This window comes from Pipra filicauda, unplaced genomic scaffold (assembly GCF_003945595.2).
Source record: "Pipra filicauda isolate LSUMZ 115617 unplaced genomic scaffold, ASM394559v2 scaffold103_size3290846_pilon, whole genome shotgun sequence".
Taxonomy (NCBI): domain Eukaryota; kingdom Metazoa; phylum Chordata; class Aves; order Passeriformes; family Pipridae; genus Pipra; species Pipra filicauda.
The window spans coordinates 1,482,056-1,503,994 of NW_024103474.1; the positions used below are offsets into that span (position 1 = coordinate 1,482,056).

Here is a 21,939-nt window from a genome sequence, read left to right on the forward strand (position 1 = left end):
CAAAATGCAGCACCCAGACTCCATCACCCCCGCCACGTCTGTCCCGTCGCACGCCGTGGCCGGTGCCCGCCTGTCCCTTCACACACCGTGTCCTGCCCCACTCCTGTCCCTTCACACGCCGTGTCCCTCCTCAATTCCCGTCCCCATGTCCCCCCCGCGCCGTTTCCCGCCATTGCCACGCGGGGGCCCGCGCTCCGGCGGGCAAGAGGCCCCGCCCCCTCGGGCCCGCCCCACCAGCGCCCCGCCCTACTGGCCCCGCCCCCGGCCCCGCCCCGCGGGCGCGCGCAGGGGCGGGGCCTGTCGGGGCGGGCCGGGCCGGCAGAGCCGCGGGCGCGCGCAGCAGCCGCCGCCGCCGCCGCCATGGGCTGCACCGTGAGCGCCGAGGACAAGGCGGCCGCCGAGCGCTCCCGCATGATCGACAAGAACCTGCGGGAGGACGGCGAGAAGGCGGCGCGGGAGGTGAAGCTGCTGCTGCTCGGTGAGACCCCCCCCACCCCGGGGCCCGCCCCCCCGGAGCCCCCCACCTCCCCACTTGGCTTCCCCGCCCGGCCTGGCCCGGCCCGGTCCTGCCGGAACCGAGCGGATCCGCCGCCTCCGCCCCGCGTTGGCCCGGAGCGTTGCCCTGGGTACCAGCGCCGGGGGTGCCCGCCCCGCCCCGCCCCGGGGATCCCCCATGAGTGGGATGCTGGCCCCAGCCCAGGCTGCGGGGTCCCCGCTCAGTGGGCTGTCGGCTTCCTCTCGGGCCCCGGGGATCCCCCAGGGAGCGGGGGACCTGCCCCGCCCCAGGCTTCCGGGTCACCGCCCCCCCCGAGTGGGGTGCTGGCCCCGCAGCAGGCCTTGGGGATCTCCCCCAGGAGTGCGGTGCTGACCCCACAGCAGACCCTGGGGATCCCCTCTGCGGTGGGATGCCTTCCCCACCCCTCTGTAAACAAGATGCCAGCCCCACTTCAGACTTTGGGGATCTCCCTGGGAGTGGAGTGCTTGCCATACAGCAAGCCTTGGGTGTCCCTTGGGAGTGGGTGCTACCCCACCCTGGGCTGGGGGGTTCCCCCCAGAAGTGGCTGCCTCTCCAGTACTGTACTGTTCCCCCAGCCCAGTCCAGCCTGGGCACAACCCTTTGGGACACAGGCAGGGGCATCCTCACCCTCCTGTTGGATGGACTTCCCCCAGCAAAGGCCCTGCAAGCCCAGGCACCCTGTCCTGCCTGCCCAGGACCCCCAGTTGCCCAGCTGTGCTGGGGAGTTCCTCTGTGGGCTCCTCTCACCCTGGCCTCGGGTTAGCTGTGGTGGAGGTAATGGGGTCGACAGGTTGCCCTGTGCTTCCCCCCTCTGGGGCACTGGGAAAGGCCTGAGCCTCTCCATCACCTCCCCTTTCTGTGGGTAGCGGGAGGCTCAAGCCACTGCCTGTGGTGGGCAGGACCCCCACAGCCCAGGGGCTCTCTGCCCCACGGACACTCGATTTTGGTGCTGATAACGGGCCGCTTGCGTTCTTCAAAGCAGCCCAGCGATGCTCTCGTGGGCGTTCACAGCCCTGCCCTGTGCCTGCGGGCAAGGCAGCCACTTCGTTATTTTAATTTATTATTTCTTCTAATGACTCCCAGTTGGGCTGTTTATTCCCTTTACAAAATTCCCAGGGAGAGCCCCGCTCCAGGTGTGAGGTGGGAGCGCGCGGGGCTCCCACGGCACTGTGGGGCTGTGGGATGGGCAGAGGGATCCCTGGCAGAAAACGTCTTTTGGGTTCATCGCCGTCGGCAGAGGAAGCTGCCGGCAGCAGGAAGTCACGCCGAAATCCGGCAGCCCTTTATTTGCTCAGCCCCTGCCTGCCTTGAGAAATACGTAATTAACACCTCGAAACGCTCCTTTATCAGAACGCCTCGCGTGTTTTCGTTTTGTTTAATTCTGATTTTGTTTTTGCCTTGGTGTGAGCTGTGCTGGTAGCAGGACCTGTTGTGGGGGTTTTTGGTGGGGGTCTGTGCTGTTGGGGGGCTCACTGGTTAGGCACACTCTCCGCCCCACTTCTTTTTGGGTGGGGGGGAAGAGTGAGGGGAGTGAAACCCCCCGTGGGGTTTGCGGAATGGTGGGGAAACACGTGGTCCCCCTTTGCCGTGAGCTGCTCCCGTGCTGGCCTCGCTGCTGGCTTGGCTCCTCTCGGACTGCTGCCTGGTGGGGAGTAATGGGGATTGTAGCTGGCCAGGGGGTTTGGAACCTCCTATGGGAGGCTCCTGGGACCGTCTGGGATGGAAAGCATCACTCCAGTGGCACTGAGCGTCACCGAGGGGTGGTTAGGGGCTTGCCAGAGAGCAGGGATCATGGTCTGGGCTGACTGGCTGATGTCCTTTCCTGGGTCTCGATCTGTCCTGAAGGGGAGGCGGGAGGAGAAGGAGGATGTCCACACTCCCTTCTGCTGGGGCCGGCATTTACGAGCGGCATTTCTGAACTCAGTTGGTTTCTAAAGCCAAAAATAGAGCTCAGTGGCTCTTTCTGTACATTTTCTAAGGTTTTTTTTCCCTTCCCCTTGAAGCTGTTGAGGTGTCAATAGCATCAGAGCCTTGGGTCATCAGTGCCCATTTCTGAACCCAACCACAGCTGGTCAGGGAGTGGCTGGGGAGGTGTGGCCAGCACTGCCCTCCCACCCGGGGGGCTGCTGCTTGTAACATACCCCACTTCTGCAAGAACCCCTTTGGTGAGACCACAGTGCCAGGGGGTGCTCTCACTACCCTGCTGCTCACCCTTCCTATGGCTTATTTTTTTCCCCTATGGTCAGGGGTAGCTTTGAGGAGACCCAAGGCCTCACATGAGGCCAGGTGGGCAATTTTTGGTCAACCCCACAGCTCCTGGTTGCATTCAGCAAGGCAGAGCTCCACAGTCCTCCCTGGGGGCTGCAGCCCTCCTGCCTCCTTCAGGAAAAGGGAGGGGCAAAAGCTAAGGAGAAAAACAGCTTTACCCTTTGTGCCGCATCAACCTGCGGCGTGAGGAGGAGATGCCTCTTCCAAGCATGGCATGTTTTTTGCTGGCAACCTGTGCTGTCCCACAACCAAAGCTTGGAGCTGGGACACCGCTGCCGGCAGGACGTGGTGTGAGCAGAGGGTGACGGTCTCGGTGTGCGGCAGTGGCATCGCGACTGTAGGACCATGGAGGGCTTGGGGCTGACTGGTGCAGCTGCCTTGGCTCTGTGCCATGCCCTGTGTGTGGTGAGCCTGCTTCTGCCTTTCCTGTGCTGTGGCAGTGAGCTGGAGAGGGATGGACACACTGTCAGTGCAGGACCCCTCGCAATGGAGTGCGGCTCCGCAGGCGTGGACGCAGCACCATTCCTGCCGTGCCACCTCTCGATGTCTGCAGGTTTTCCTCTGCTGGCAAATCCACTGTGCGCTGGAAAGTTTGAAGCTCCAGTGTCTGACAGGAAGACCCAGACAAAGCGATCCTCCCCAGATGAAGCAATTCCCCACAAACAAAGCAATGTCCCCCTCCCTGCCACTGGAAACCTGCAGTCTCCCAAGGTTTTGGTGCTGGGAGAGGCCAGGAGCCACCACCGACAACTGAAAAGCACCTGGAGCATCTACCTCGTGCAGCAGCATTTCTAGCACCTCCTGGTACCACTGTTGGCTCCTGGGCATCACCAGGACTCAAACCCCTGAAGCCACAACCTCCTTCTGGAGGCTGTGTTCTGACCATCCCACCTCCCTGCCTGTGGGATGCTCTGGGCGGGATGCAGGATTGGCAGCAGGCAAGCGATCACCGTGTTCAAACTCCCTTATCCCTTATCTTAGGAGCATTAGGAAAGCAAAAGGATTTCTCAGCTGCACTAGAGATGGGGAAGGTGCTGGTGGGTTGGTCATGTCGATCCCCAGAGGTTTGCAGTGCTGCAGGTGCAGACCCCAGGACGAGGACGCTGCCCTCGCACCCCCCTGGCGCGGTGGCACCGGAGGACGTCACGCAGGAGCTGCCTGTTCCAGCCGTGGCCAGGGCAAGGGCGGTCAGGGCAGGGCTCGGAAGCCACTTTGTTGGGTTTTTTTTTTTTAGGCTTGCATAAAAATAGAGGAAGGGAGGGACCAGCTGTGACTTTCAGAGGCTGTGTGGCCCCGGCACTGCCCTGAGTTCCGTATGAGCCGCCTGGTTTGTTGTGCTTCATCCTGTCTTGGGGAGTTGTTTCTGTCCTTCCTCCTGCCCCAACCCTGGGTGATGGGCTGTGTTGCCTTCACTGTGACCACGGACCACGAGGTGTCATGGTGAACAGGGAAGAACTCAGTGCTGTTAGATCCAGAGAGGACCCCACATCCAACCCCCTGGAGCTGGTGTATGGACTTGGGATGGGTTAGGGGGGGATGGGATGGGAGGAAGGACCCCAGCACCCAAGCCCTGGGATGAGTCACTCTCATGCCCCCACTGGTGAAATCCCAGAGGCAGGCAGCTGCCCTCTGCTCCAAGATGAGCACTTACGCTTCGCCCAGGGGAAGCAGCAGGCTTATGTGTATATATTTTACATATATTTTCACATACTCATTAGAAATATATTTTCTATTTTAAAATATATATAAATTGCATTTTGTGTATATATATGTATACACACATTGCTCTTTTGTATGGAGCAATATATACATTGATTTATGTATATCAAAAAGTGTATATATATATATATTGCTTTGCCTATATATATATAGCTTTATGGAAGAAGATCTCCCATGGTCTGAGCCCACCCAGGGCTGTGGGTGCCAGTGAGTGCTGTGGGATCACGGTGTCCCCAAGCACTGTTTATAGCCAGGGCTGGCCTGGCCTTTCCGCAGCCACCGGGTTTCCTGCTCCAGGCCCGGAGCGTGGGTTTCCGGGCTGGAGACTGGTTGAATCACCAGAGCGGGGGGAGCTGAGTAATCCTCCATCCCATTGGTGGAAAACTCAGGTGGGGGGATTTGGGTGCCAGCGTGTGAGCCCCCATCCCGTCAGGGCAGCGTGGAGGGGATGGCATGGCTGGCACCCAGGCCTGGGGGCACTCAGCGGAGGGGGAGAGGGACCACTCTGGCTGTGGCAGGGTCAGAAACTGAGCAGCAGAGTTCCAGGATTCCTGGAAAAAGCCCGGCACAAGGGTAGTTTTGTCCAGCTTGCGAACACCGGCAGGCCTTGTTGGCATTTTCCATGCTCCCCCTGGGAAACCATACCCAGCCCACCTCCTCCCTGTGTGCTCCGAGCATCCTTCCTGCTGCCAGTTTATTTCTATTTTATTTACTTTTGTTGGGTTTTTTTTCTGCATCTCCATCGGCTGCCTTGGACAGGGGAGTCTGTGCCTCCCTAGTGCCCCCCAGTTTTTTGAGGTCCTGCCTGGGGACGTGGCATCCACCAGCTGTTGATGCACAGGCTCCTTCTGGGAAGCAGCCAGCCCTGTGCTGGAATGGGACGGCCCTTGGGAAAAACGCCCTATGTCACCGTGGGGTTTTAAAAAAATGTGATTATTTTTACAGCAATTTTCCATCTATTTTGGGTAGGAAGGAAAATGTTGAGGGGAATCTCTTTTTATTGTTAGTTTTTGAGTCTTTAGGGTAACTCTGCTTCTAAGACACCCCTTTGACAGCCCCATTTGATGATGGGGACCCCACAGGTGCTGAGGGGGGGTGGGCTCTGCAGCCATCCCTCTGTTCAGCCATCTGTCTGTCCTGCAGGGAAAGGAATTGGTGTGTTTGTCCAGAACTAAAACCTATCAGTAAATCCATGCTCAAATAATAGCTGCTGCTTGCCAGGCTGGGAAAACTTGCTGGGACAGTGTCTGGGGATGGGGCTTCAGCTGCTGGGGATGGAGATGGCTCTGGACCCACTGGTGGATTGAATTCCAGTTTTTCCCCCGTAATAAGGCAAATTTTCCAGCTGTGCATCGCTTCCATCCATGCCTGGATATTTGAAGGCATAGAACGTGATGGTGCCGTGTGGAAAAATGGAAAATCCGCTCTTGGTGATGCGGGATGAGGTGGATCCTGAAACCTGTGGCCAGCTCCTAAAATATAGGGATTACATATGTGCTGCCCAGAACTATGTGCGTATATTGCATTAAATATCTACTGCCCAGAAAGCGTCATAAATCGTGGGCTGCAAAATATATATGTTGGCTCAATAAACTTTTTGCCAGTCGATCAGCAGGGTGTTCTGGAGCTGGGCAGCTGCTTGCTTATTTTAAGTTTTGAAGATTATTTTTAACAAAAAAAGGAGGAAATGAGCTCTAGAGAGAGCTCTCCTCCTGTTTTGCCAGGCACTGCCCTGGGAACTGCCTGCTCCTGGCAGAGAGGCAGGGCTGGAGAGAGCACAGCTGTGGGGTCAGCCCATGGTGGTAGGGAGGGTCTCTCTGTCCCCCCTGATGCTGCCAGGGGGGTCTGGAGGAGGCAAAGCCCCTCCAGACAGCGCCTCGTCCTGCCTGGGCTGGGCTTGAGGGTGGAAGCCGGCTGTTGGCTTCCGGCCCAGGAATTGTTTTGGGGCTGAATGGGCGGCAGCTGGGGTTTTCCGGGGATTGGAAACCCTTCCCCTCTGCCGCCCTCACCGGGGGGGCCGGGGAGGGTTCCCCACACAGGAGGGAGGGTCTTAATTAAGACCCAAATTCCTGCTCAATGCAAGTACACAGCCTCTTGGGCTAGGTGAGCTCCTGGTGGCAGGCAGAAGTGCTGACTTGAAACAGGGGGAAACAGCATGGCCACCTTCCACATGGAGCAGGGAAGAAGCTGGGAGACGCTGGGGAAGTTTGCGAGGAAATGGTCAGCCTTGGTGATGGTCACCCTGTGACTGTCACTCCTGCAGGCAGGAGGTCCCAGGGGGATTGTTCCCTCCTGGCAGGGAGCAAATGTCAGGATAAGGCAGAGCAGGAGAATGGGAAACAGCTGTCTGGCTGTCTGGCACCTCTCCCCAGGGATGCTGATAAGCAGGGTCCTTGCTTGCCACGTGCCTCAGTTTCCCTGTCCAGGCACCCGTCAGGGAAGGGCAGGGTGAGTGCAGCTGGCTCTAGCTGCCCGACCCAGCCGTACACGGTGTCAGAAACCAGAGGTATTTAATGGAAAAAATGAAGGGATATGCTGAGTCCTTCCCCCCTGCTCCCAGCTCCGGGCAGGAGTTGCCAGCACTGACCACGAGCGCTGGCTGGACTCTGCTGGGTGCCGCGTCAGCATCCTGAGGGCGCCAGAGGAGGATCGGTCGGCAGTGCCGGAGAGCCCCTGCAGTGCCGAATGGTGACCTCTGAGCTGAGCAGAGCCTCTCCCTCGACACATATGGCACGGGAACCATGGAGCAGGGTGCTCATGGCAATGAATACAGGATCTGCATAGCCTCAGTGTGGCCCCGGCATCAGGGTGCTCTGTACCCTGAGCAGTGCTGCCGTGGTGTCCCTGGGGGCGTATGCCCATCACCTGGGTGGCATTCAGGCCGGGGACATGTGCAGAAGGAGTTTACTCCCTGTGCCATGTCCCAGCTGGCATGACGGGCCCTGTTATTGCCAGTTAATTTTAGCATAATCTCCTTTTTTTTTTTTCTAATTTTTTTTTTAACCTCCTTGTAATCTCTCTGCCCCCTCTGCGGCTGTGCTGGCGCAGCCCTTGGGGCCCCCCGTAAGGGCAGCTCCGTGGCCGAGGGCAGTGTTGGGGAGACAGGAATGGACTGAAAATGGACAGGAAGAGGACACAGGAATGGACTTGGCTTGGGGAGATCCCCTGGGACCTGCACCCAGAGGCAAGGACCACACTGGTCCTCAGCCAAAGAGGCTGGTGAGGGTCTCAGGGTGAGACAAGACAGGCACTCATCCATCTCGTGGGGACAAGGGACATGCACCGCCCCTTTCAGCTTCCCCTTTCAGCTTCCCCTTTCTTGCAACCGGGGTGACTTTGCTCCTTCCCTGCTTGCAGCCTGGGGAGAGAGGGCTGGGCCAGGCTGCACGTTGCCTGCGTAGGGATGACATCCCTAAGGGGGACAGGGTGGAGGAGGGGGAACCTTGGGCACCCTGGCTGTCCCTCTGAACTTCTGGAACCCTGCGTTTGGATGCTGAAAAACAGAATGACCCCAAAAGCCATCGACTTTCCCTGCTGGCAGCTGCCTCTGCCGTGAGCTGGGACACAGGACCCGGCAGGTTGGGAAGTGTGTGCTATTTAAGAACCAACCCGGGGGCGGCTGGTCCCGCTGGGATCGCTCGAGCTGGCTGGTGGAGGTGGCAACTTCTTCCTGAGTTCCCTGCCCATACCTGGTGACATGAGCATCCCTGCATCCTGGCCTCTGCCAGCTCCAGCCGTGGGCACGCAGTGAGCATACCCCAAAGCTGGGGTATCCAGTTGACTGTGGTGTGCTGGGATCATGGGGAAATGTTAGTGTGTTGATGCCAATTTCCTGGCCCAGAACAGGTGTCATTTCTCCCCTCAGGAACTATTGCAAGGTCCCCCACAGGTTCCCCTTTTCCTCCCTCTTTCTTGGTCCTGATATTCCTGGTGCCCATCCAAACATCCACTCTCACCAATGCTGGGAGCTCTTCTCTGATGGCTGAGGCACCTGCCGTGTTCCCTCCCTGGGCTGGAGGGGTGTCCCAGTTGGGTGGGGGTCCCTGGCTTTGAGCAGGACCTAATCTTCCCTTCTTATTTCTCCGCAGGTGCCGGCGAGTCTGGGAAGAGCACCATTGTCAAACAGATGAAGTGAGTGGTCCCTGCACTGTCGCTGTGGCCAACACCACTCAGACCTCATACCTTTCCCCTCGTTTGGGGAAGGCTCCCCATCGGTGTTGCCACAGAGCATGGGTGGGGAGCAGCACCCTGCAGTGCCCCCCAAAGGGCTGACCTTGTCTGTGTCTCTCCCCTGCCTCAGGATCATCCACGAGGATGGCTACTCAGAGGAGGAGTGCCGGCAGTACAAAGCTGTGGTCTACAGCAACACCATCCAGTCCATCATGGCCATCATCAAGGCCATGGGGAACCTGCAGATTGACTTTGGAGACTCCTCCAGAGCGGTGGGTACCCTCCTGCTCTCACCACGCCTGGCAGGGATGAGGGTTCTTGGGGGCTAAAGCAGATGTGCCCAAAGCTGGACCAGGATTAAGAGTGGCCCTGCCCAAGCCCTGCTGTTCCCTGGATGACTGTGTCCTCCTGTCTCTGGCACTGAAGATGGGAGGACCCAAAGCATAACCCATGAGTAGCTGCACTGGCACAGCCCCTGATGGGTGCAGGAGTGGGGTTCCTGCTGCTTCCATTGGGTCTCATCCCCATCCACCACAGGAGCTTCCACTGTGCTGTCTGTGTGGGATCCGTTGGGCTGCAGTCAGGTCCTCTGGAGCAGAGTGAACTTTGCTGATCCGGTGCCGGTGCTCAAGCTCTGTTTTTTCCCTGCAGGATGATGCTCGGCAGCTGTTTGCGCTCTCCTGCACCGCTGAGGAGCAGGGCATCATGCCGGAGGACTTGGCCAATGTCATCCGGAGGCTGTGGGCTGACAACGGGGTCCAGGCCTGTTTCAACCGCTCCAGAGAGTACCAGCTGAACGACTCTGCTGCCTAGTGAGTACCCCTGCTCCTCTGCCCCAGCTTGGCTGATCTGGGCCCTGTGGACCGCGGCGCTTTTATCGAGCAGCAGAAAATCCCTCTGGGGGCCTCTGTTCTCCATTGCCAGGCTTGGGGCTGGTGCTGCCACTTCCCACGCGATGCTGGGGCTGAGCTGGAGCAGAACTGGGAAGGCGGATGTTTCGAAAGCAGTTTCCTCCTCTAGTGGGGTGCTGTGTCCCCTGGGAGGGGGGGCACCGGGGCATCTCCCTCCTTCCACTGCTCGGTGCCCACTACCCTTCCCCGGGGGGTGCTTCTCAGTGGCTCCCCCATATGAACACATCTGGGATCCTGCCCACCCTCCTCACTCTTCATGGGCCATGAAGGCAAGAAAAAACCCCAAGGAAAGCACTGGGGACACTTAGGTCTGAAGAGGATGAGTAGAACGTTCAAGAGGCTTTTCTTTTTCTTTTTAGCTGATTTTATATGGAAAGACTCAGCTTTAAACTGGCACATTATCCAGCAAACCAGTGTTTAGGTAGATAAATTGATGCATCTGGTCGGGTTTATCCTTGAAGAGATTAATAAATAAGTTAATCTGCCTAATGTACCGTTGCTGGAGAGGGCAACACAGATGAATCTGCATTTAGCTTGCACAGTGCCCTCATGGTAAAGTGTGGCAGGGGAGCTCATGGTGTGCCAGGAACACCCCGCCAAGCCTGGCTCCACCAGCATGCTTGGGACTCACTGCCAGCCTAGAGCTGTCCAACCCCCAGCTGTCCCCTCCTGCGTGGCACTGCTGGGTCCCTCTTCTGTACTGAGGTTGTTGTGGGGAAGAGGTTGCAGGAAAGCTCCTGGCAAGTGCCAACTCTGGAGAAGCTCCTGGCAGTGCTTTCCCCCAACACCCATGGGTTTCACTTCCTCCTGACCGGCACACACCCGCCCTCCCTGGCTCCTGTCTGCTCAGCCCCATCACTGAGGCATTTCCCCAGCAGTGGGTGAAGGTTTGGGGGCAGGGGACACCTGGCAGGTACCTGGCAGCTCACACACAAAGTTGGAGCAACTGTATTTGCACAGTGTCTAGGAATTGTGTATTGCTGTTAGAGCTGTTATGGAGCATGGCGGGGGCTGGACAACCATTAATTAGGAGTGCCCTCAAGCTGTTGCTCCAGCCCATTTCCAGCCCTGTAGAGATGCTAGTGTGGTGCTTGATGCCCTGCCCATCCCGTGGGAATGATGTTGTGCTCACTGTGCTGCTGGCAGAGAGCAGCCCGGGGATAAGGAGCCCTGTGCTGTGCCTGGCACGCAGCCCACCTGTGCCCCAGCCCTCTGCAGCAGCTGCAGCCTCCTCCTTCACAGTGCCTTAGGATCCCAGGAGCTTGGGGTGCCAGGGTGGTGCTCACCAGCACCCTGGGGCTTGGCGCAAGGTCCGAGAGCCGCTGGCGCAGCGCAGGGCCCTGCCGCGGTGTTTCCTGTTTTTTTGTCAGCCGGAGGCTGTCTGTGTTTCCGGCTGTTTTTGAGCTGCTCTGCAGCGACAACGTGCCGACCCCCTGCCCTCACACACACGGCAGGGTCCTGGTGCACCTCCAGCCCGGCCTTGCCCCAGCATGCTGCAGGGTTTCCCAGGAGCTGGCGAGCGGCCGTGCTGCCGCCAGAGCCAAGGATCCCTATGGCCTTGCGGGCTGTAATCTGGCTTTCACCAGATTATGACTCTGCAAATACCCTAATTAAGACAAGCCTAATTTGCTTAAAGGAGCCCGTTTGCAGTAACCCAATTAAAGCAATGTGAGCTGGAAAAATCAAAACCCGCCTTGATCCCCCCCGGCAGTTCTTGGTTGTCACGGTCACGGTGGGCGCTGCGCCTTGGGGACCCGGCCACCGCCGCTGCTGGGAGCCTGTGTGGGCAGCAGGGCAGGCGATGGCCGGGGATGGCCACAGTTCCCCGCTGTGCTGCTCCCTGTCTCTCCGGCCGCCCGCCTCCCGCTTCCTCCCAGGACGCCGTCCCTTTGTGTTTTTGACTATAAATGGCACGGCGCCATCGATTGTTTCCGCCGGTGCTGCGGCTGGTTGCCATAGCGCTGAATATTTTCCCCTTGCCATTTCCCCCCTGTGCAAACGGCTGGGGGAACAGGGTGAGCCCCTCTGCTCTGGCTGCATCCTCTGCCTGGCTCCCAGCACCAGCACACTGCCCCCCAGTCCCTCGGTCCTGTGTGTCCCGTGCCACTCCTGGTGTCCTGCCCTGCCTGTGTCTGGCAGGGACACGGGGTGACCCCAGGGTGCAGATGGGGCCCCCACTGTGCTGCCCAGCTCGGCACTGCTCACCCTGAATGGACAATACTGGGAGATGACCAGGGGATGTCTGGGATGGTGTGGGGATATCCTGTGGGATTTGGTAGGTTTTGCCCCACAGTCCAGCTCCCACAGCACCTTTCCTCTTACTCCCCAGCTACCTGAACGACCTGGAGAGGATAGCCCGTGCCGATTACATCCCCACCCAGCAGGATGTGCTGCGCACCAGGGTGAAGACCACTGGCATTGTAGAGACCCACTTCACCTTCAAGGACCTGCACTTCAAGTATGTCCAACCCTTTCCCTTTTGCCTTTCCCATGGCAAAAAAAAAACCCCTTCCTCCCCATGCCGGGATGGATCCTGGTTGCATGCTGCATACACCGAGTTCCCCTGCCCCGGGTTTGCTCATGGTGGGAACTGCTGCCTCAGAGAGAGCGGAAACCGCTGAAAGAGCTGGAACAGCCTCAAAAACGCATCGCAGGGCTCAGCCCAGGGGCGGATCCAGGCTCTGGCACGGAGGGGAAGGGGAAAGACATTCATCCTCCGGGTGCAGTGACGCTGCTTCCGTTGTGGGAAGGGCATTGGGGAGGAGCTGGGGTCTTGGGGTCAGGCACTGGCACTGCTGCCTGCTGGCACCCCGTGGTTGCTTTCCACTGAAACCCACGGAAAATAGTCAGGGCTCCAGTTTCTGAGGCAAAAAGCTGGCATTGCGCACATCCCAGGGGATTTAGTCCCATGGCAACAGAGCTGATGTCAGAAGGATCTGCTGGGGTCCTCTCTGAAGGCAGGAGGCTCTCAGGGACCCCTGTGCCACCCTGGTGGGATGGAGATGCTTGGTCACACGTCACCAGGGCAGTGCTTTGGAGGTGGCAGTGATGGGGGTCTTGGGGGGGGCGGGATGCAGCGAGTCCCAGTGGGAAAGCCTTCCTGCCAGCCCCAGTGAACGTGACCATGGTGCTGCTGCTGTGCTTTTCCCTGTGGAGGCAGGGCGTCCTCTGCTGCCTGTGGCAGGAGAGGCACACAGTGCACTGGGGTCATCCTTGAGCCCTTGTGCTCCTGCAGTCCTGCTGAGCCTGCAGCCACTTGGCTTCCCTTGGTCCAAGGTCTCTGGCAAAGCCCAGCAGTGCCCACTCTGGAACAGGTCCCTGGGAAGCATCACAGTGACACCTCCTGGGAAAGGTGGCCTGATCCTGCCCTGGCTCACATCAGGAATCTGCTCCAGTTGGGAAAAGAGCCTGGAGACTGCCCTGTCCCTGAGATAGGCAGCAGGTGCCAGGGCAGATCTTCGGCACTGGCAAAACCCTTGGGCAGAGGCACTGTGCTGTGCCCATGCCTGTGCTGCTCCTGCTCTGGGCAGCTGGGGACACTGAGTCAGGGCATGGGGCAAGGGCTGTGGGGCCAGGAGCTGCTGCCCATCCCCACATCACCTCTCTGCTGCAGGATGTTCGACGTGGGTGGCCAGCGCTCGGAGCGGAAGAAGTGGATCCACTGCTTCGAGGGGGTGACTGCTATCATTTTCTGCGTGGCCCTGAGCGCCTATGACCTGGTCCTGGCTGAAGATGAGGAGATGGTGAGTCACAGAGATGGAATCAGCGCTGTGAGCCATTCCCTCCTTGAGGGACTGGGGGAGCACCCCCTCCTCTGCAGGCTGCCAGTGTGGTCCAAGCCTTGCAGGCCCATTGGCCTGGGCAGGCAGGAACATGGGAGGTGGCAGGGTGGGGAGCAGTGGGGTAGGTGCTGCTTGGGGTTCCCTGTCCAGCTCACACTGCCATCTCCCCTGCCAGAACCGGATGCATGAGAGCATGAAGCTGTTTGACAGCATCTGCAATAACAAGTGGTTCACAGACACGTCCATCATCCTTTTCCTCAACAAGAAGGACCTCTTCGAGGAGAAGATCGTGCACAGCTCCCTCACCATCTGCTTCCCTGAGTACACAGGTACCACTGGGACCTGCAGTACCCCCCTGTTCTCGTCGCCCAACGCAACGGCTAGACCTGTTCTCCTCGCAGGGGTATTGGGCCGAGTAGTAGGAGGTGTTGGGGATGGAGATGGCTCTCCTGTTGAGGAGCAGTGTGTTGGGGCAGCAAGTGGGGTGTGGTGGTGTTTGGAGTGTCCCAGGGGATGGGGGAAGATGTGGGAGGACACAACACGAGGGGCAGCAGCCCTAGGGCATTAGGTGAGGCTCACTCTGCCTTTGGAACATCAGTTTGGCATTGGGGCAGTGGCTGTGGCAGCACGGGGAGCCAAGCCAGGCCCAAAACTCTTTGGTGCCAGTGGCAGTGGGTGCCGGTGGCCGTGGGCGACTGTGGGGCAGCCCAGTGTCTCCTCCTCCCCAGGGGCCAACAAGTATGACGAGGCAGCCAGCTACATCCAGAGCAAGTTTGAGGACCTGAACAAGCGGAAGGACACCAAGGAGATCTACACCCACTTCACCTGCGCCACCGACACCAAGAACGTGCAGTTCGTCTTTGACGCCGTCACCGACGTCATCATCAAAAACAACCTGAAGGACTGTGGGCTCTTCTGAGTGTGGCGCTGCCCAGGTGGGTGATGATCCCAGTGGTGGCCCCCCCAAAATAGTGTGGTCACGAAGCATCCTCTGGGGATGGGCTGGGCACTGCCTGCCACCCGCAGGCTGCCCCCTGTCCCCAGACCCTCCCCTGCTCACCTCTACTCTCTCCTAGGACCCCCAAAGGAAGGACCACGCCACTCCCCACTCCTGCTTCTCTTTGGATTCATCCCTCCGTCCCCACCCCATAAAGAGACTTTTTGGGTGCCAGCACGGTGGCAGGGCTCATGTCCCTCCTGCCACCCGTGCTTGCCCCCCACCATTGTCCTCCTCCTCCTCCTCGCCAGCGTCGCCCTTCCCAGGGAAGACAAGGTTTTAATCTTGGTTTGTAACCCCTGAACCGCTCCAGCCCCCACTTCATTCACTCTGAGCCCTGGTGCTCTTCTCACTGTTTACATTGCAAGTGTTGCTGGCATGGGGGGCACAGGGTCCCCTCGGGGATGCCCACCTGGCCACAAACACGACCGATGACATTCCTTTTAGTAAACCAGAAAAGAAAGAAGAAGAAGAAAAAAAAAAAAAAGGAAAAGAAAAAACAACCCAAACCCAAAACCATGCAAAAAAACCCACACCACACCGGTTGGGGCCAGGTTGCTTTTTAAAGAAACCTTTTTACCAAACTATTTAAAAGCATCAAGTGCTACGTGGTGGCGGCGTCCTCCGTGGCCAGCCCACCCCCCAACCGTGTGCCTTGGGGGGGAGGGTCTGCACCCCACCCCGCCTCACTGCCCCCATCCCAACGGGCAGCCCAGGCAGGAGGGTGGGCAGGGGGTGCTGCCCGCTGCCTCTATTCCCCCCCCCTCTTTCTAAGCCTAGTTTTTAGGTCTAGCCGTTGTGTTGGGCGAGGAGAGCCCGCTGTACAGAGCGGCCCCCGCTGTCCCCCCCAGCCCAAGGGGGACCCTTCAGCCGGTGCCTGCGGCCTCGCTTTTCCCACAGGATGTTTTTCCGAATTGTTCACACGGTTTGAAATAATAAAATGTAGAAAGGAAAAAAAAAAAAAAAGAAAAAGACATGTACTGAAACTGCCTTTGTGACACGGGGGTGGGCAGGGGGGCTTCATCTCTGTGGGTGGAATGGGGGGGGGCCCTGGGGTGGGAGAGGGACACGAGGTGGGCTGGTATCCCACCAGGATCAGCAGAAGCCCCTGGGTATATGGGAGGTGGGAGCAGGGGTGGGGCCCTCGGGGATGGAGCTGGGATGCTGCTTCAGGGCTGAGCCCCACCCTGAGGGGGCTGCAGGGTGGGGACGGACACATGACCACCCCCTGGCTCTGCAGCTAGAGGATGGTGGCAACCAGGAGGCCCTGGTATCACACAGTCCTTGGGGACACTCAGTGCCCTGGAGAACCCAGTGACCTGTAGCCCAGAGGGAGATGTAGCACCCTTTGCACCTAGCAGCCTGCAAGGACCCCCAGATCCAGGGAGCACCCATGGGCACCCCACACCCAAGGGGGTCCCAGCTCCAAGGGGTTCCTGGAGACTTCCAGCATCCCCCAGCTCCGCGGTGCACTCATGGACACCCAGAAACACCCAAGGGACCCCCCCAGCAACCCCCAGCTCCAAAGGATATCTAGGACACCCCAGCACTCAAGGGAACCCCTAGCACCCCTCAGCTGCAAAGGGGTACCAGGGATTCCCAGTACCAAGGGGCACCTGAAGTCCCCCAGTCTCCCCAGTGCCAAGGGTCATCTGGAGACCCCTAGCACCCCTCAGCTCCAAAGGGAACCCAGGGACCCACAGCACCCATGAGTCTCCAGCACCGTGTAGCACCCAGGATCACCCAGGGACCCCCAGTGGCACTGGGTGCCCCACAGTGCTGGCTGGTGGGGGGACTGGTGGGAAGGGGGAGTGAGTTTGTGGCCCCAGCCCAAGAGTGTCTCTGGGGTCACATCCTGAGGCAAATGGAGATGATTGTGGAGGTGGGGTGAGGGTAGCAACAGTGCTGGGTCTCAGAGGAGGGGGAGACTGGACTGGGGACGGGGCACTGGTCTGGGGCTCAGAAGAGCCCGCAGTCCTTGAGGTTCTCCTTGATGATGATGTCAGTGACGGCGTCGAAGACGAACTTGACGTTCTCGGTATCGGTGGCACAGGTCATGTGGGAGTAGATCTCCTTCACATCCCGCCGCATGTTCAGCTCCAGGAACTGCACCTTGATGTAGTTGCCCGCATCGTCGTAAGTGTTGGGACCTGGTGGCATGGCAGTGAGTGGGTTCCCCTCCTGGGCTGGTGTCCCCCTAAGGGTGCTGGCCCAGCATCATCCAACACTCCCTCGGGTGGGCAAGGCTCGTGTGGCATCACTTACACGGGGTACTGAGGACACCTGGTGGGGGACTGCGGCGGGGTGGTGGCACCCAACCCTCCACCAGCACCACACCACCACCAGCTGCTGCTGCACTCACCGTCATAGTCAGGGAAGCAGATGCTGAGATGGGCCTTCTTGATCTTCTCCAGGAAGACATCCTTCTTGTTGAGGAAGAGGACGATGGAGGTGGTGGCGAAGTAGCGGTGGTTGCAGATGCTGTTGAAGAGGTGCAGGCTCTCGTGCATGCGATTCTGTGGAGGGACACAGCCCCATGGTGACCCCCCATGTCATGATGGGGACACAGGAGAGGGGGTGTGATGTGGTAAGCCTTCCTCACCACTTCGTCATCCTCCACCAGGACCATGTCGTAGGCGCTGAGGGCCGCGATGAAGATGATGCAGGTCACCCCCTCGAAGCAGTGGATCCACTTCTTCCGCTCTGAGCGCTGTCCGCCCACATCGAACATCCTGGGCAGGACAAGGAAGAGTCAGTGTCCCCCATCCCCCTGTCCACCCCTGGCACCAGCCTTCATTGGAAGCTTGGCCCCCACCTGAAGTTGAGGTCTTTGAAGGAGAACTGGGTCTCGATGATGCCGGTTGTCTTGACCCGGGAACGCAGCACATCCTGCTCTGTGGGGACGTAGCCGGGGGTCACCAGGCGCTCCAGGTCTGACAGATAGCTGGCCGGGCACGTGGTGGGCATGAGACACAGGTTGGAACCCCCTGCCTGACCCCTCCCCCTGCCCACACCCCCCACCCCACATACTAGCCCGCAGAGTCATTGAGCTGGTACTCGGAGGCACGGTCAAAGCAGGCTTGGATGCCTGAGTCCTTCCAGAGCCGCCCGATGATTTCTGACATCTCCTTGGGCATGGTGCCCTCCTCAATGGTGTCTGAGAGGTGCAGGAGCTTGCGGGCATCATCCTACGAGGGAGAAGGGTTCAGTGGGGCCAGGGGGCTGCAGGGACCCTCTGCCAGCATGGGATGCTCCTCACCTGGCGAGCTGTGTCCCCGTACTGGATGCTGAGGGTGGTCATGGCCCTCACGATGGCCAGCATGGACTGGAGTGTGTTGCTGTAGATGATGGCAATGAACTCCAGGCATTCCTCCAGCGAGTAACCATCCTGGTGGATGATCCTGGCCAGAGAGGGAGGCATGGGGCTGAGCTGGGTGCAATGGGGCTGAGCCACACACTAGGGGGTGGGCACACCCCATGGCTGTGGCATGGGGCAGAGCCAGCCATGGTGGGACAGGGGCACCCTGTGGCTGTGTTGTGGGACAGGCACATGGCACTGTGGGGCATGGCCGAGTGACCCCTCCTTGGCACTTACTTCATTTGCTTGACAATGGTGCTCTTTCCCGACTCTCCTGCTCCTGAAGGGACAGAACACAGGTCATGGCAGTGCCCATGCCATGGACCCCTCAAACTGTGCCTCACGCTGTCCCACTGGGACCCCTGGAGTCTGACACGGCTCGGGGCCCTGTTGGCTGTGCCAGGTCCATGGCTCAGGGCGTGCAGAGGGATTACAGCAGGTGCCAGTGGCATTAAGACTGGGCTGAGCTGCTGTGGCTAATGGGATCTGCAGCAGCTCAGCCGGGAATGCACTCGGGGACCCAAGGGAGGGGTTGGGGACATGGTGGCATGGCAACCCCACCACCCACCACTCAATGCCCCAAGCCTGTTGGCAGGGCAGAGGGGCATGTCCTGGGCCAGGCCATGATTGCAGCCATGGCCTCACCAAATACAAGACATCCCAGTCCTCAGGCACCACCAGGAGGGACTGGGAAGGATCTGCAGTACAAGGGGGCTGCATGGGGATCCTTAGGAGGAGGGGGGGCTGATGGGATGGGGTGCTGTTAGGTGCTTCTGCTGAAGGCTCTTGGGATGGATTGGTTGGGGTTGGGGGGCCTGGGAGTGGGGGGATATTGGGGTAGCTGGTTGGGTTTAGGGGTGTTGACAGGGAGAGGAAAACACTGTGGGGTTTTGGGGTTGGCTGGTTGTGTTTAGTGGTGCTGAGGGTGAGGGAAACGGGAGGTTGTTGGCAAGGGCTGGTTGGGTCTAGGGGTGCTGAGGGTGTGAGGGAAACATGAGGTAGGCTGTTAGGGTGTGCTGGTTGCTTTTAGGGGTGCCAAGCAAGTCAGGGGACTGTTAGGGTGGGCTGGATGGGTTTAGGGTGCTTAGGAGCAGGGGCTGTTGTGTGGACTGTTGGACTGGTTGGGTTTAGCAGGCAGTCAGAGAAACTTTAGTTTGGTTATAGGGGAGGGGTTGGTTGGTTTTAGGTGTGTCTGGGAGTGGGAGGTTGTTAGGGACACTCTTGGGCTGTGCTGGTCTGGTTTAGGGATGCTGGAGGCATCAGGGAAACATTGGATGGGCTGTTGAGATGGGGAGGTTGGGTTTAGGGCTGGCTGGAAATGGGAGTGCTGTTAGAGTGGGCTGCTTGTTTTTAGGAGTGCTGGGGAAGTCAGGGGAATGTTAAGTGAGCTGTGAGGGTGGGTTACGTGGTTTTAGGGGATCCATCTGGGGGCCACGAGAACATTCGGTGGGCTAGTTGGGTTTGGGGGGGGCTGTGGGATGTGCTGGTTGGGTTGAGGGGTGTTGGTAGGTGCTAGAGGAACATTGGGTGGGCTCTTAGGGTGGGATGCACAAAGGATAGGTATGTCCCCCAGGGTGTCGTCTCCCCCTTACCCAGCAGCAGAAGCTTGACAGTCCTGGCATCCTTCTCAGCGTCTTCCTTGAGCTTCTTCTCCAGCTCCCGGGAATGCTTCTCCTCGGCACTGGCCCCGGCGCCCATCCTCGGCCCCGCGGCCCTGCGGCTCACCACCCGCTCCTTGGAGGTCAGCACCAGGATGGGCAACGAGCTCCAGCCCCCCGCCGCCTCCAGCGCTCTCTCCCTGTGCCCGCCGCTGCCGCCGCTGCCCACCCGATGTGGGACAAGGACGGGGCCAAGGTCCCGGGGGGCCGCCTGCAGGGGGCTGTGCTCAGCACCCGGGGCTTAAGCCAGGCCCCCCCGATAAACCCCCTTCAATCTGCAGCAGGCTGAGCTCAGCAATCCTGTAGCTCCCAGTGTCAGCGCTTCTGCCGGGGGGGCAGACCAACCAGCCCCCTGTTTTGCTCCCACCCTGGGGCTGGAGCAGTGATCTGGCCACCCTGGGGGATGTGGGACCCCCACCCAGATGCAGCTCTGCTGTGGATCCCAGGAGTTTGGAACTGGGGGAATGAGAGTGTGTGTCTGCTGGTGTCTAGTCACAGTGTGTGGAAATGTCCCCATTGTCCCCATCTCACCTGGTCATACCCCCGCTCTGGACGAGTGCCCAGAGCCCCTCCCCAGCAAGCCATCCCAGTGTCCCTGGTCCTCTGTGCCCGGTGACTCCAGGGTTACTCTCCCTAGTGATTGAATGGCAGCCCCAGTCACCCCACCCTGGGTCCCCAGGGCCCTTCCAGGACCCTCCACCAATGTGCCCATGACACTGGGTGCCCTCCTTAGCGTCCCCAGCCACCCACCAGCACACTCCCAGTGCCACCAGGTCAACTCAGCATCAACTCCATAGTGTCCCCAGGCCCTCCAGCAACACTTACACAAGTGTCCTCAGGGATGCCCGTGTACCCTCCCCAGGATCTCCAAGGTCCTCTCCAATAACACGTCCCAGTAATCCAAGAAGAAATCTCAGTGTCCCCAAACAATTCCAGTTCCCTGTGTGGTGACCACCCAAAAAAAGTACCCCGCCCAACGTCCACGGGCACCCCAGTGCCACACCTATGATACCCCACAGTGAGTCCCCACAATGTCCTTAGGTTCTTCACTGTCCCTTCCCAGTGCCCACCTCCTGTGTCCCCAGAGCCTCCCATTGCCATCGTGGTCGCCACAGTAATATTGAGTGTTCCCAGAAACACCTCAGTAACTCCCCAGTGTCCCCTCACCTCCGGTGACCCCAGGTCCTGCCAGGATTCCCCCAGTGACCCCAGTACAACCCAGTGCCCCCGTGTCCCCCAAGCTGTTCCCGGCGCTTCCCCGTTCCCAAAGCGGGGGGTTCCTGCAGTGCCGCGTTCGGCTGCCAGAGGGCGGAAGCTCCCAGCGCAGCTCCCAGTGCAGCCCAGCGCCCCCAGTACGGCCCTGCACGCCCCTAGTACAGCCCAGCGCCCCTGCATCACCCCCGGTACAGCCCTGCACCACTCCTAGTACAGCCCAGTGCCCCAGTACAAGCCCTGCACCCAGTCACTGTGCCCAGTACTGCCCCCAGCAGAGCCCCAGCCCCCTCCAGCACTCACACCAAGGCTGCCCAGAGGAGCCCAGTACTGCCTCCATTGCCCCAGTACTGAACAGTGCCCTACTATGGCCCAGTATCACCCACTACAGCCCCCAGTGACCCCTATACAGCCCACTACCACTGCCCAAACAGTGCTCGCAGTACCACCAAGCACCAGTTCCCAGTGCCAAATCCTAATGCCCCAGTATTTCTCCTGGTGCTCCCATTACTGACTCTGAGTGTCCCTAGTGCTTCCAGTATCAGCTTCCAGTGTCCACGTTACTATCCCCAGTACAGCCCAGGACCCTCCAGCACTGACCCCAGTGGCTCCTGGCACAGCTCAGAGGAGCCTGGTACCACCCCAATTGCCTGTCCATACTGATCAAAGTGCTCCCAGTACAGTCCAGTGTCACCAACTACCACCCCCACAATCCTGCAAAGTCTCCATCCTGCCCCATGGCCCCATGACCACCAAATACCAGCTCCCATTACAAAATCCTAAGGCTCCAGTACTTTCCCCAGTGCTCCCAGTAGTAACTCTGAGTGCTCCCAGTGCCTTCAGCAAGACCCAGTACTGGTGCCAGCCAACAGCCCAGCCCAGTGTACCCCAACACCCAGAAGTACTGCCCAGTACTGCCACCTCTCAGTGACCCCTGTGCTGCCCCCTGGCACTCAGTGCCCCAGTGCTCCCCCAGGGAGCTGCAGCCCAGCCCTCTGCACCCCAGCAGGGCTCAGGGGATTACGTGGCGGGGGCCAGGCCCGTCCCCAACAGAGCACATGGAGGCGCCCACGTCTGTCCCAAAGCCACTGTTTATTTGGGGGTGCTCCCAGCTGCAGCACAGGGCACTTGCTCACCCTTGGCTGCCCCTGTGCTTCCCATGTACAACTATTTACAACTCCCCACACCCACTGGGATGCCCCAAGGGGGTGGCTAATGGGCCAGGTGCCCCAAACACTTCTGGGTGCCACTGTCACTGAGCGCCAGTAACTCGAGGTTTTACCCCAGCACGCCCCCTTCTCCTTCCCCTCTCTACCCAATGACCCTGGCAAGCCCCCACCATGGCCT

The 21,939-nt window shown here is 59.5% G+C and overlaps 2 protein-coding genes and 1 long non-coding RNA gene across 3 annotated transcripts; 2 read left to right on the forward strand and 1 right to left on the reverse strand.

The window, feature by feature from the left end:
- The first annotated feature begins 312 nt into the window (after positions 1–312).
- Positions 313–14,827, forward strand: GNAI2 (G protein subunit alpha i2). Its single transcript, XM_027727746.2, has 9 exons — positions 313–478; positions 8,593–8,635; positions 8,805–8,946; positions 9,326–9,486; positions 11,915–12,043; positions 13,199–13,328; positions 13,543–13,696; positions 14,096–14,302; positions 14,444–14,827. Exons 1-8 carry the CDS (start codon positions 361–363, stop codon positions 14,284–14,286), a joined length of 1,068 nt encoding a protein of 355 aa, XP_027583547.1. The 5' UTR covers positions 313–360; the 3' UTR covers positions 14,287–14,302; positions 14,444–14,827.
- A 1,489-nt stretch (positions 14,828–16,316) lies between these two features.
- GNAT1 (G protein subunit alpha transducin 1) lies at positions 16,317–19,534 on the reverse strand. Its single transcript, XM_027727768.2, has 8 exons — positions 19,315–19,534; positions 17,960–18,002; positions 17,624–17,765; positions 17,395–17,552; positions 17,180–17,308; positions 16,967–17,096; positions 16,727–16,880; positions 16,317–16,514 (listed from the first exon to the last, which is right to left on the reverse strand). Exons 1-8 carry the CDS (start codon positions 19,418–19,420, stop codon positions 16,324–16,326), a joined length of 1,053 nt encoding a protein of 350 aa, XP_027583569.1. The 5' UTR covers positions 19,421–19,534; the 3' UTR covers positions 16,317–16,323.
- LOC120322689 lies at positions 16,473–17,729 on the forward strand. The gene is made up of 3 exons (XR_005562529.1): positions 16,473–16,500; positions 16,779–16,856; positions 16,988–17,729. It is a non-coding gene; the product is annotated as an uncharacterized LOC120322689 (long non-coding RNA).
- Positions 19,535–21,939: the final 2,405 nt, after the last annotated feature.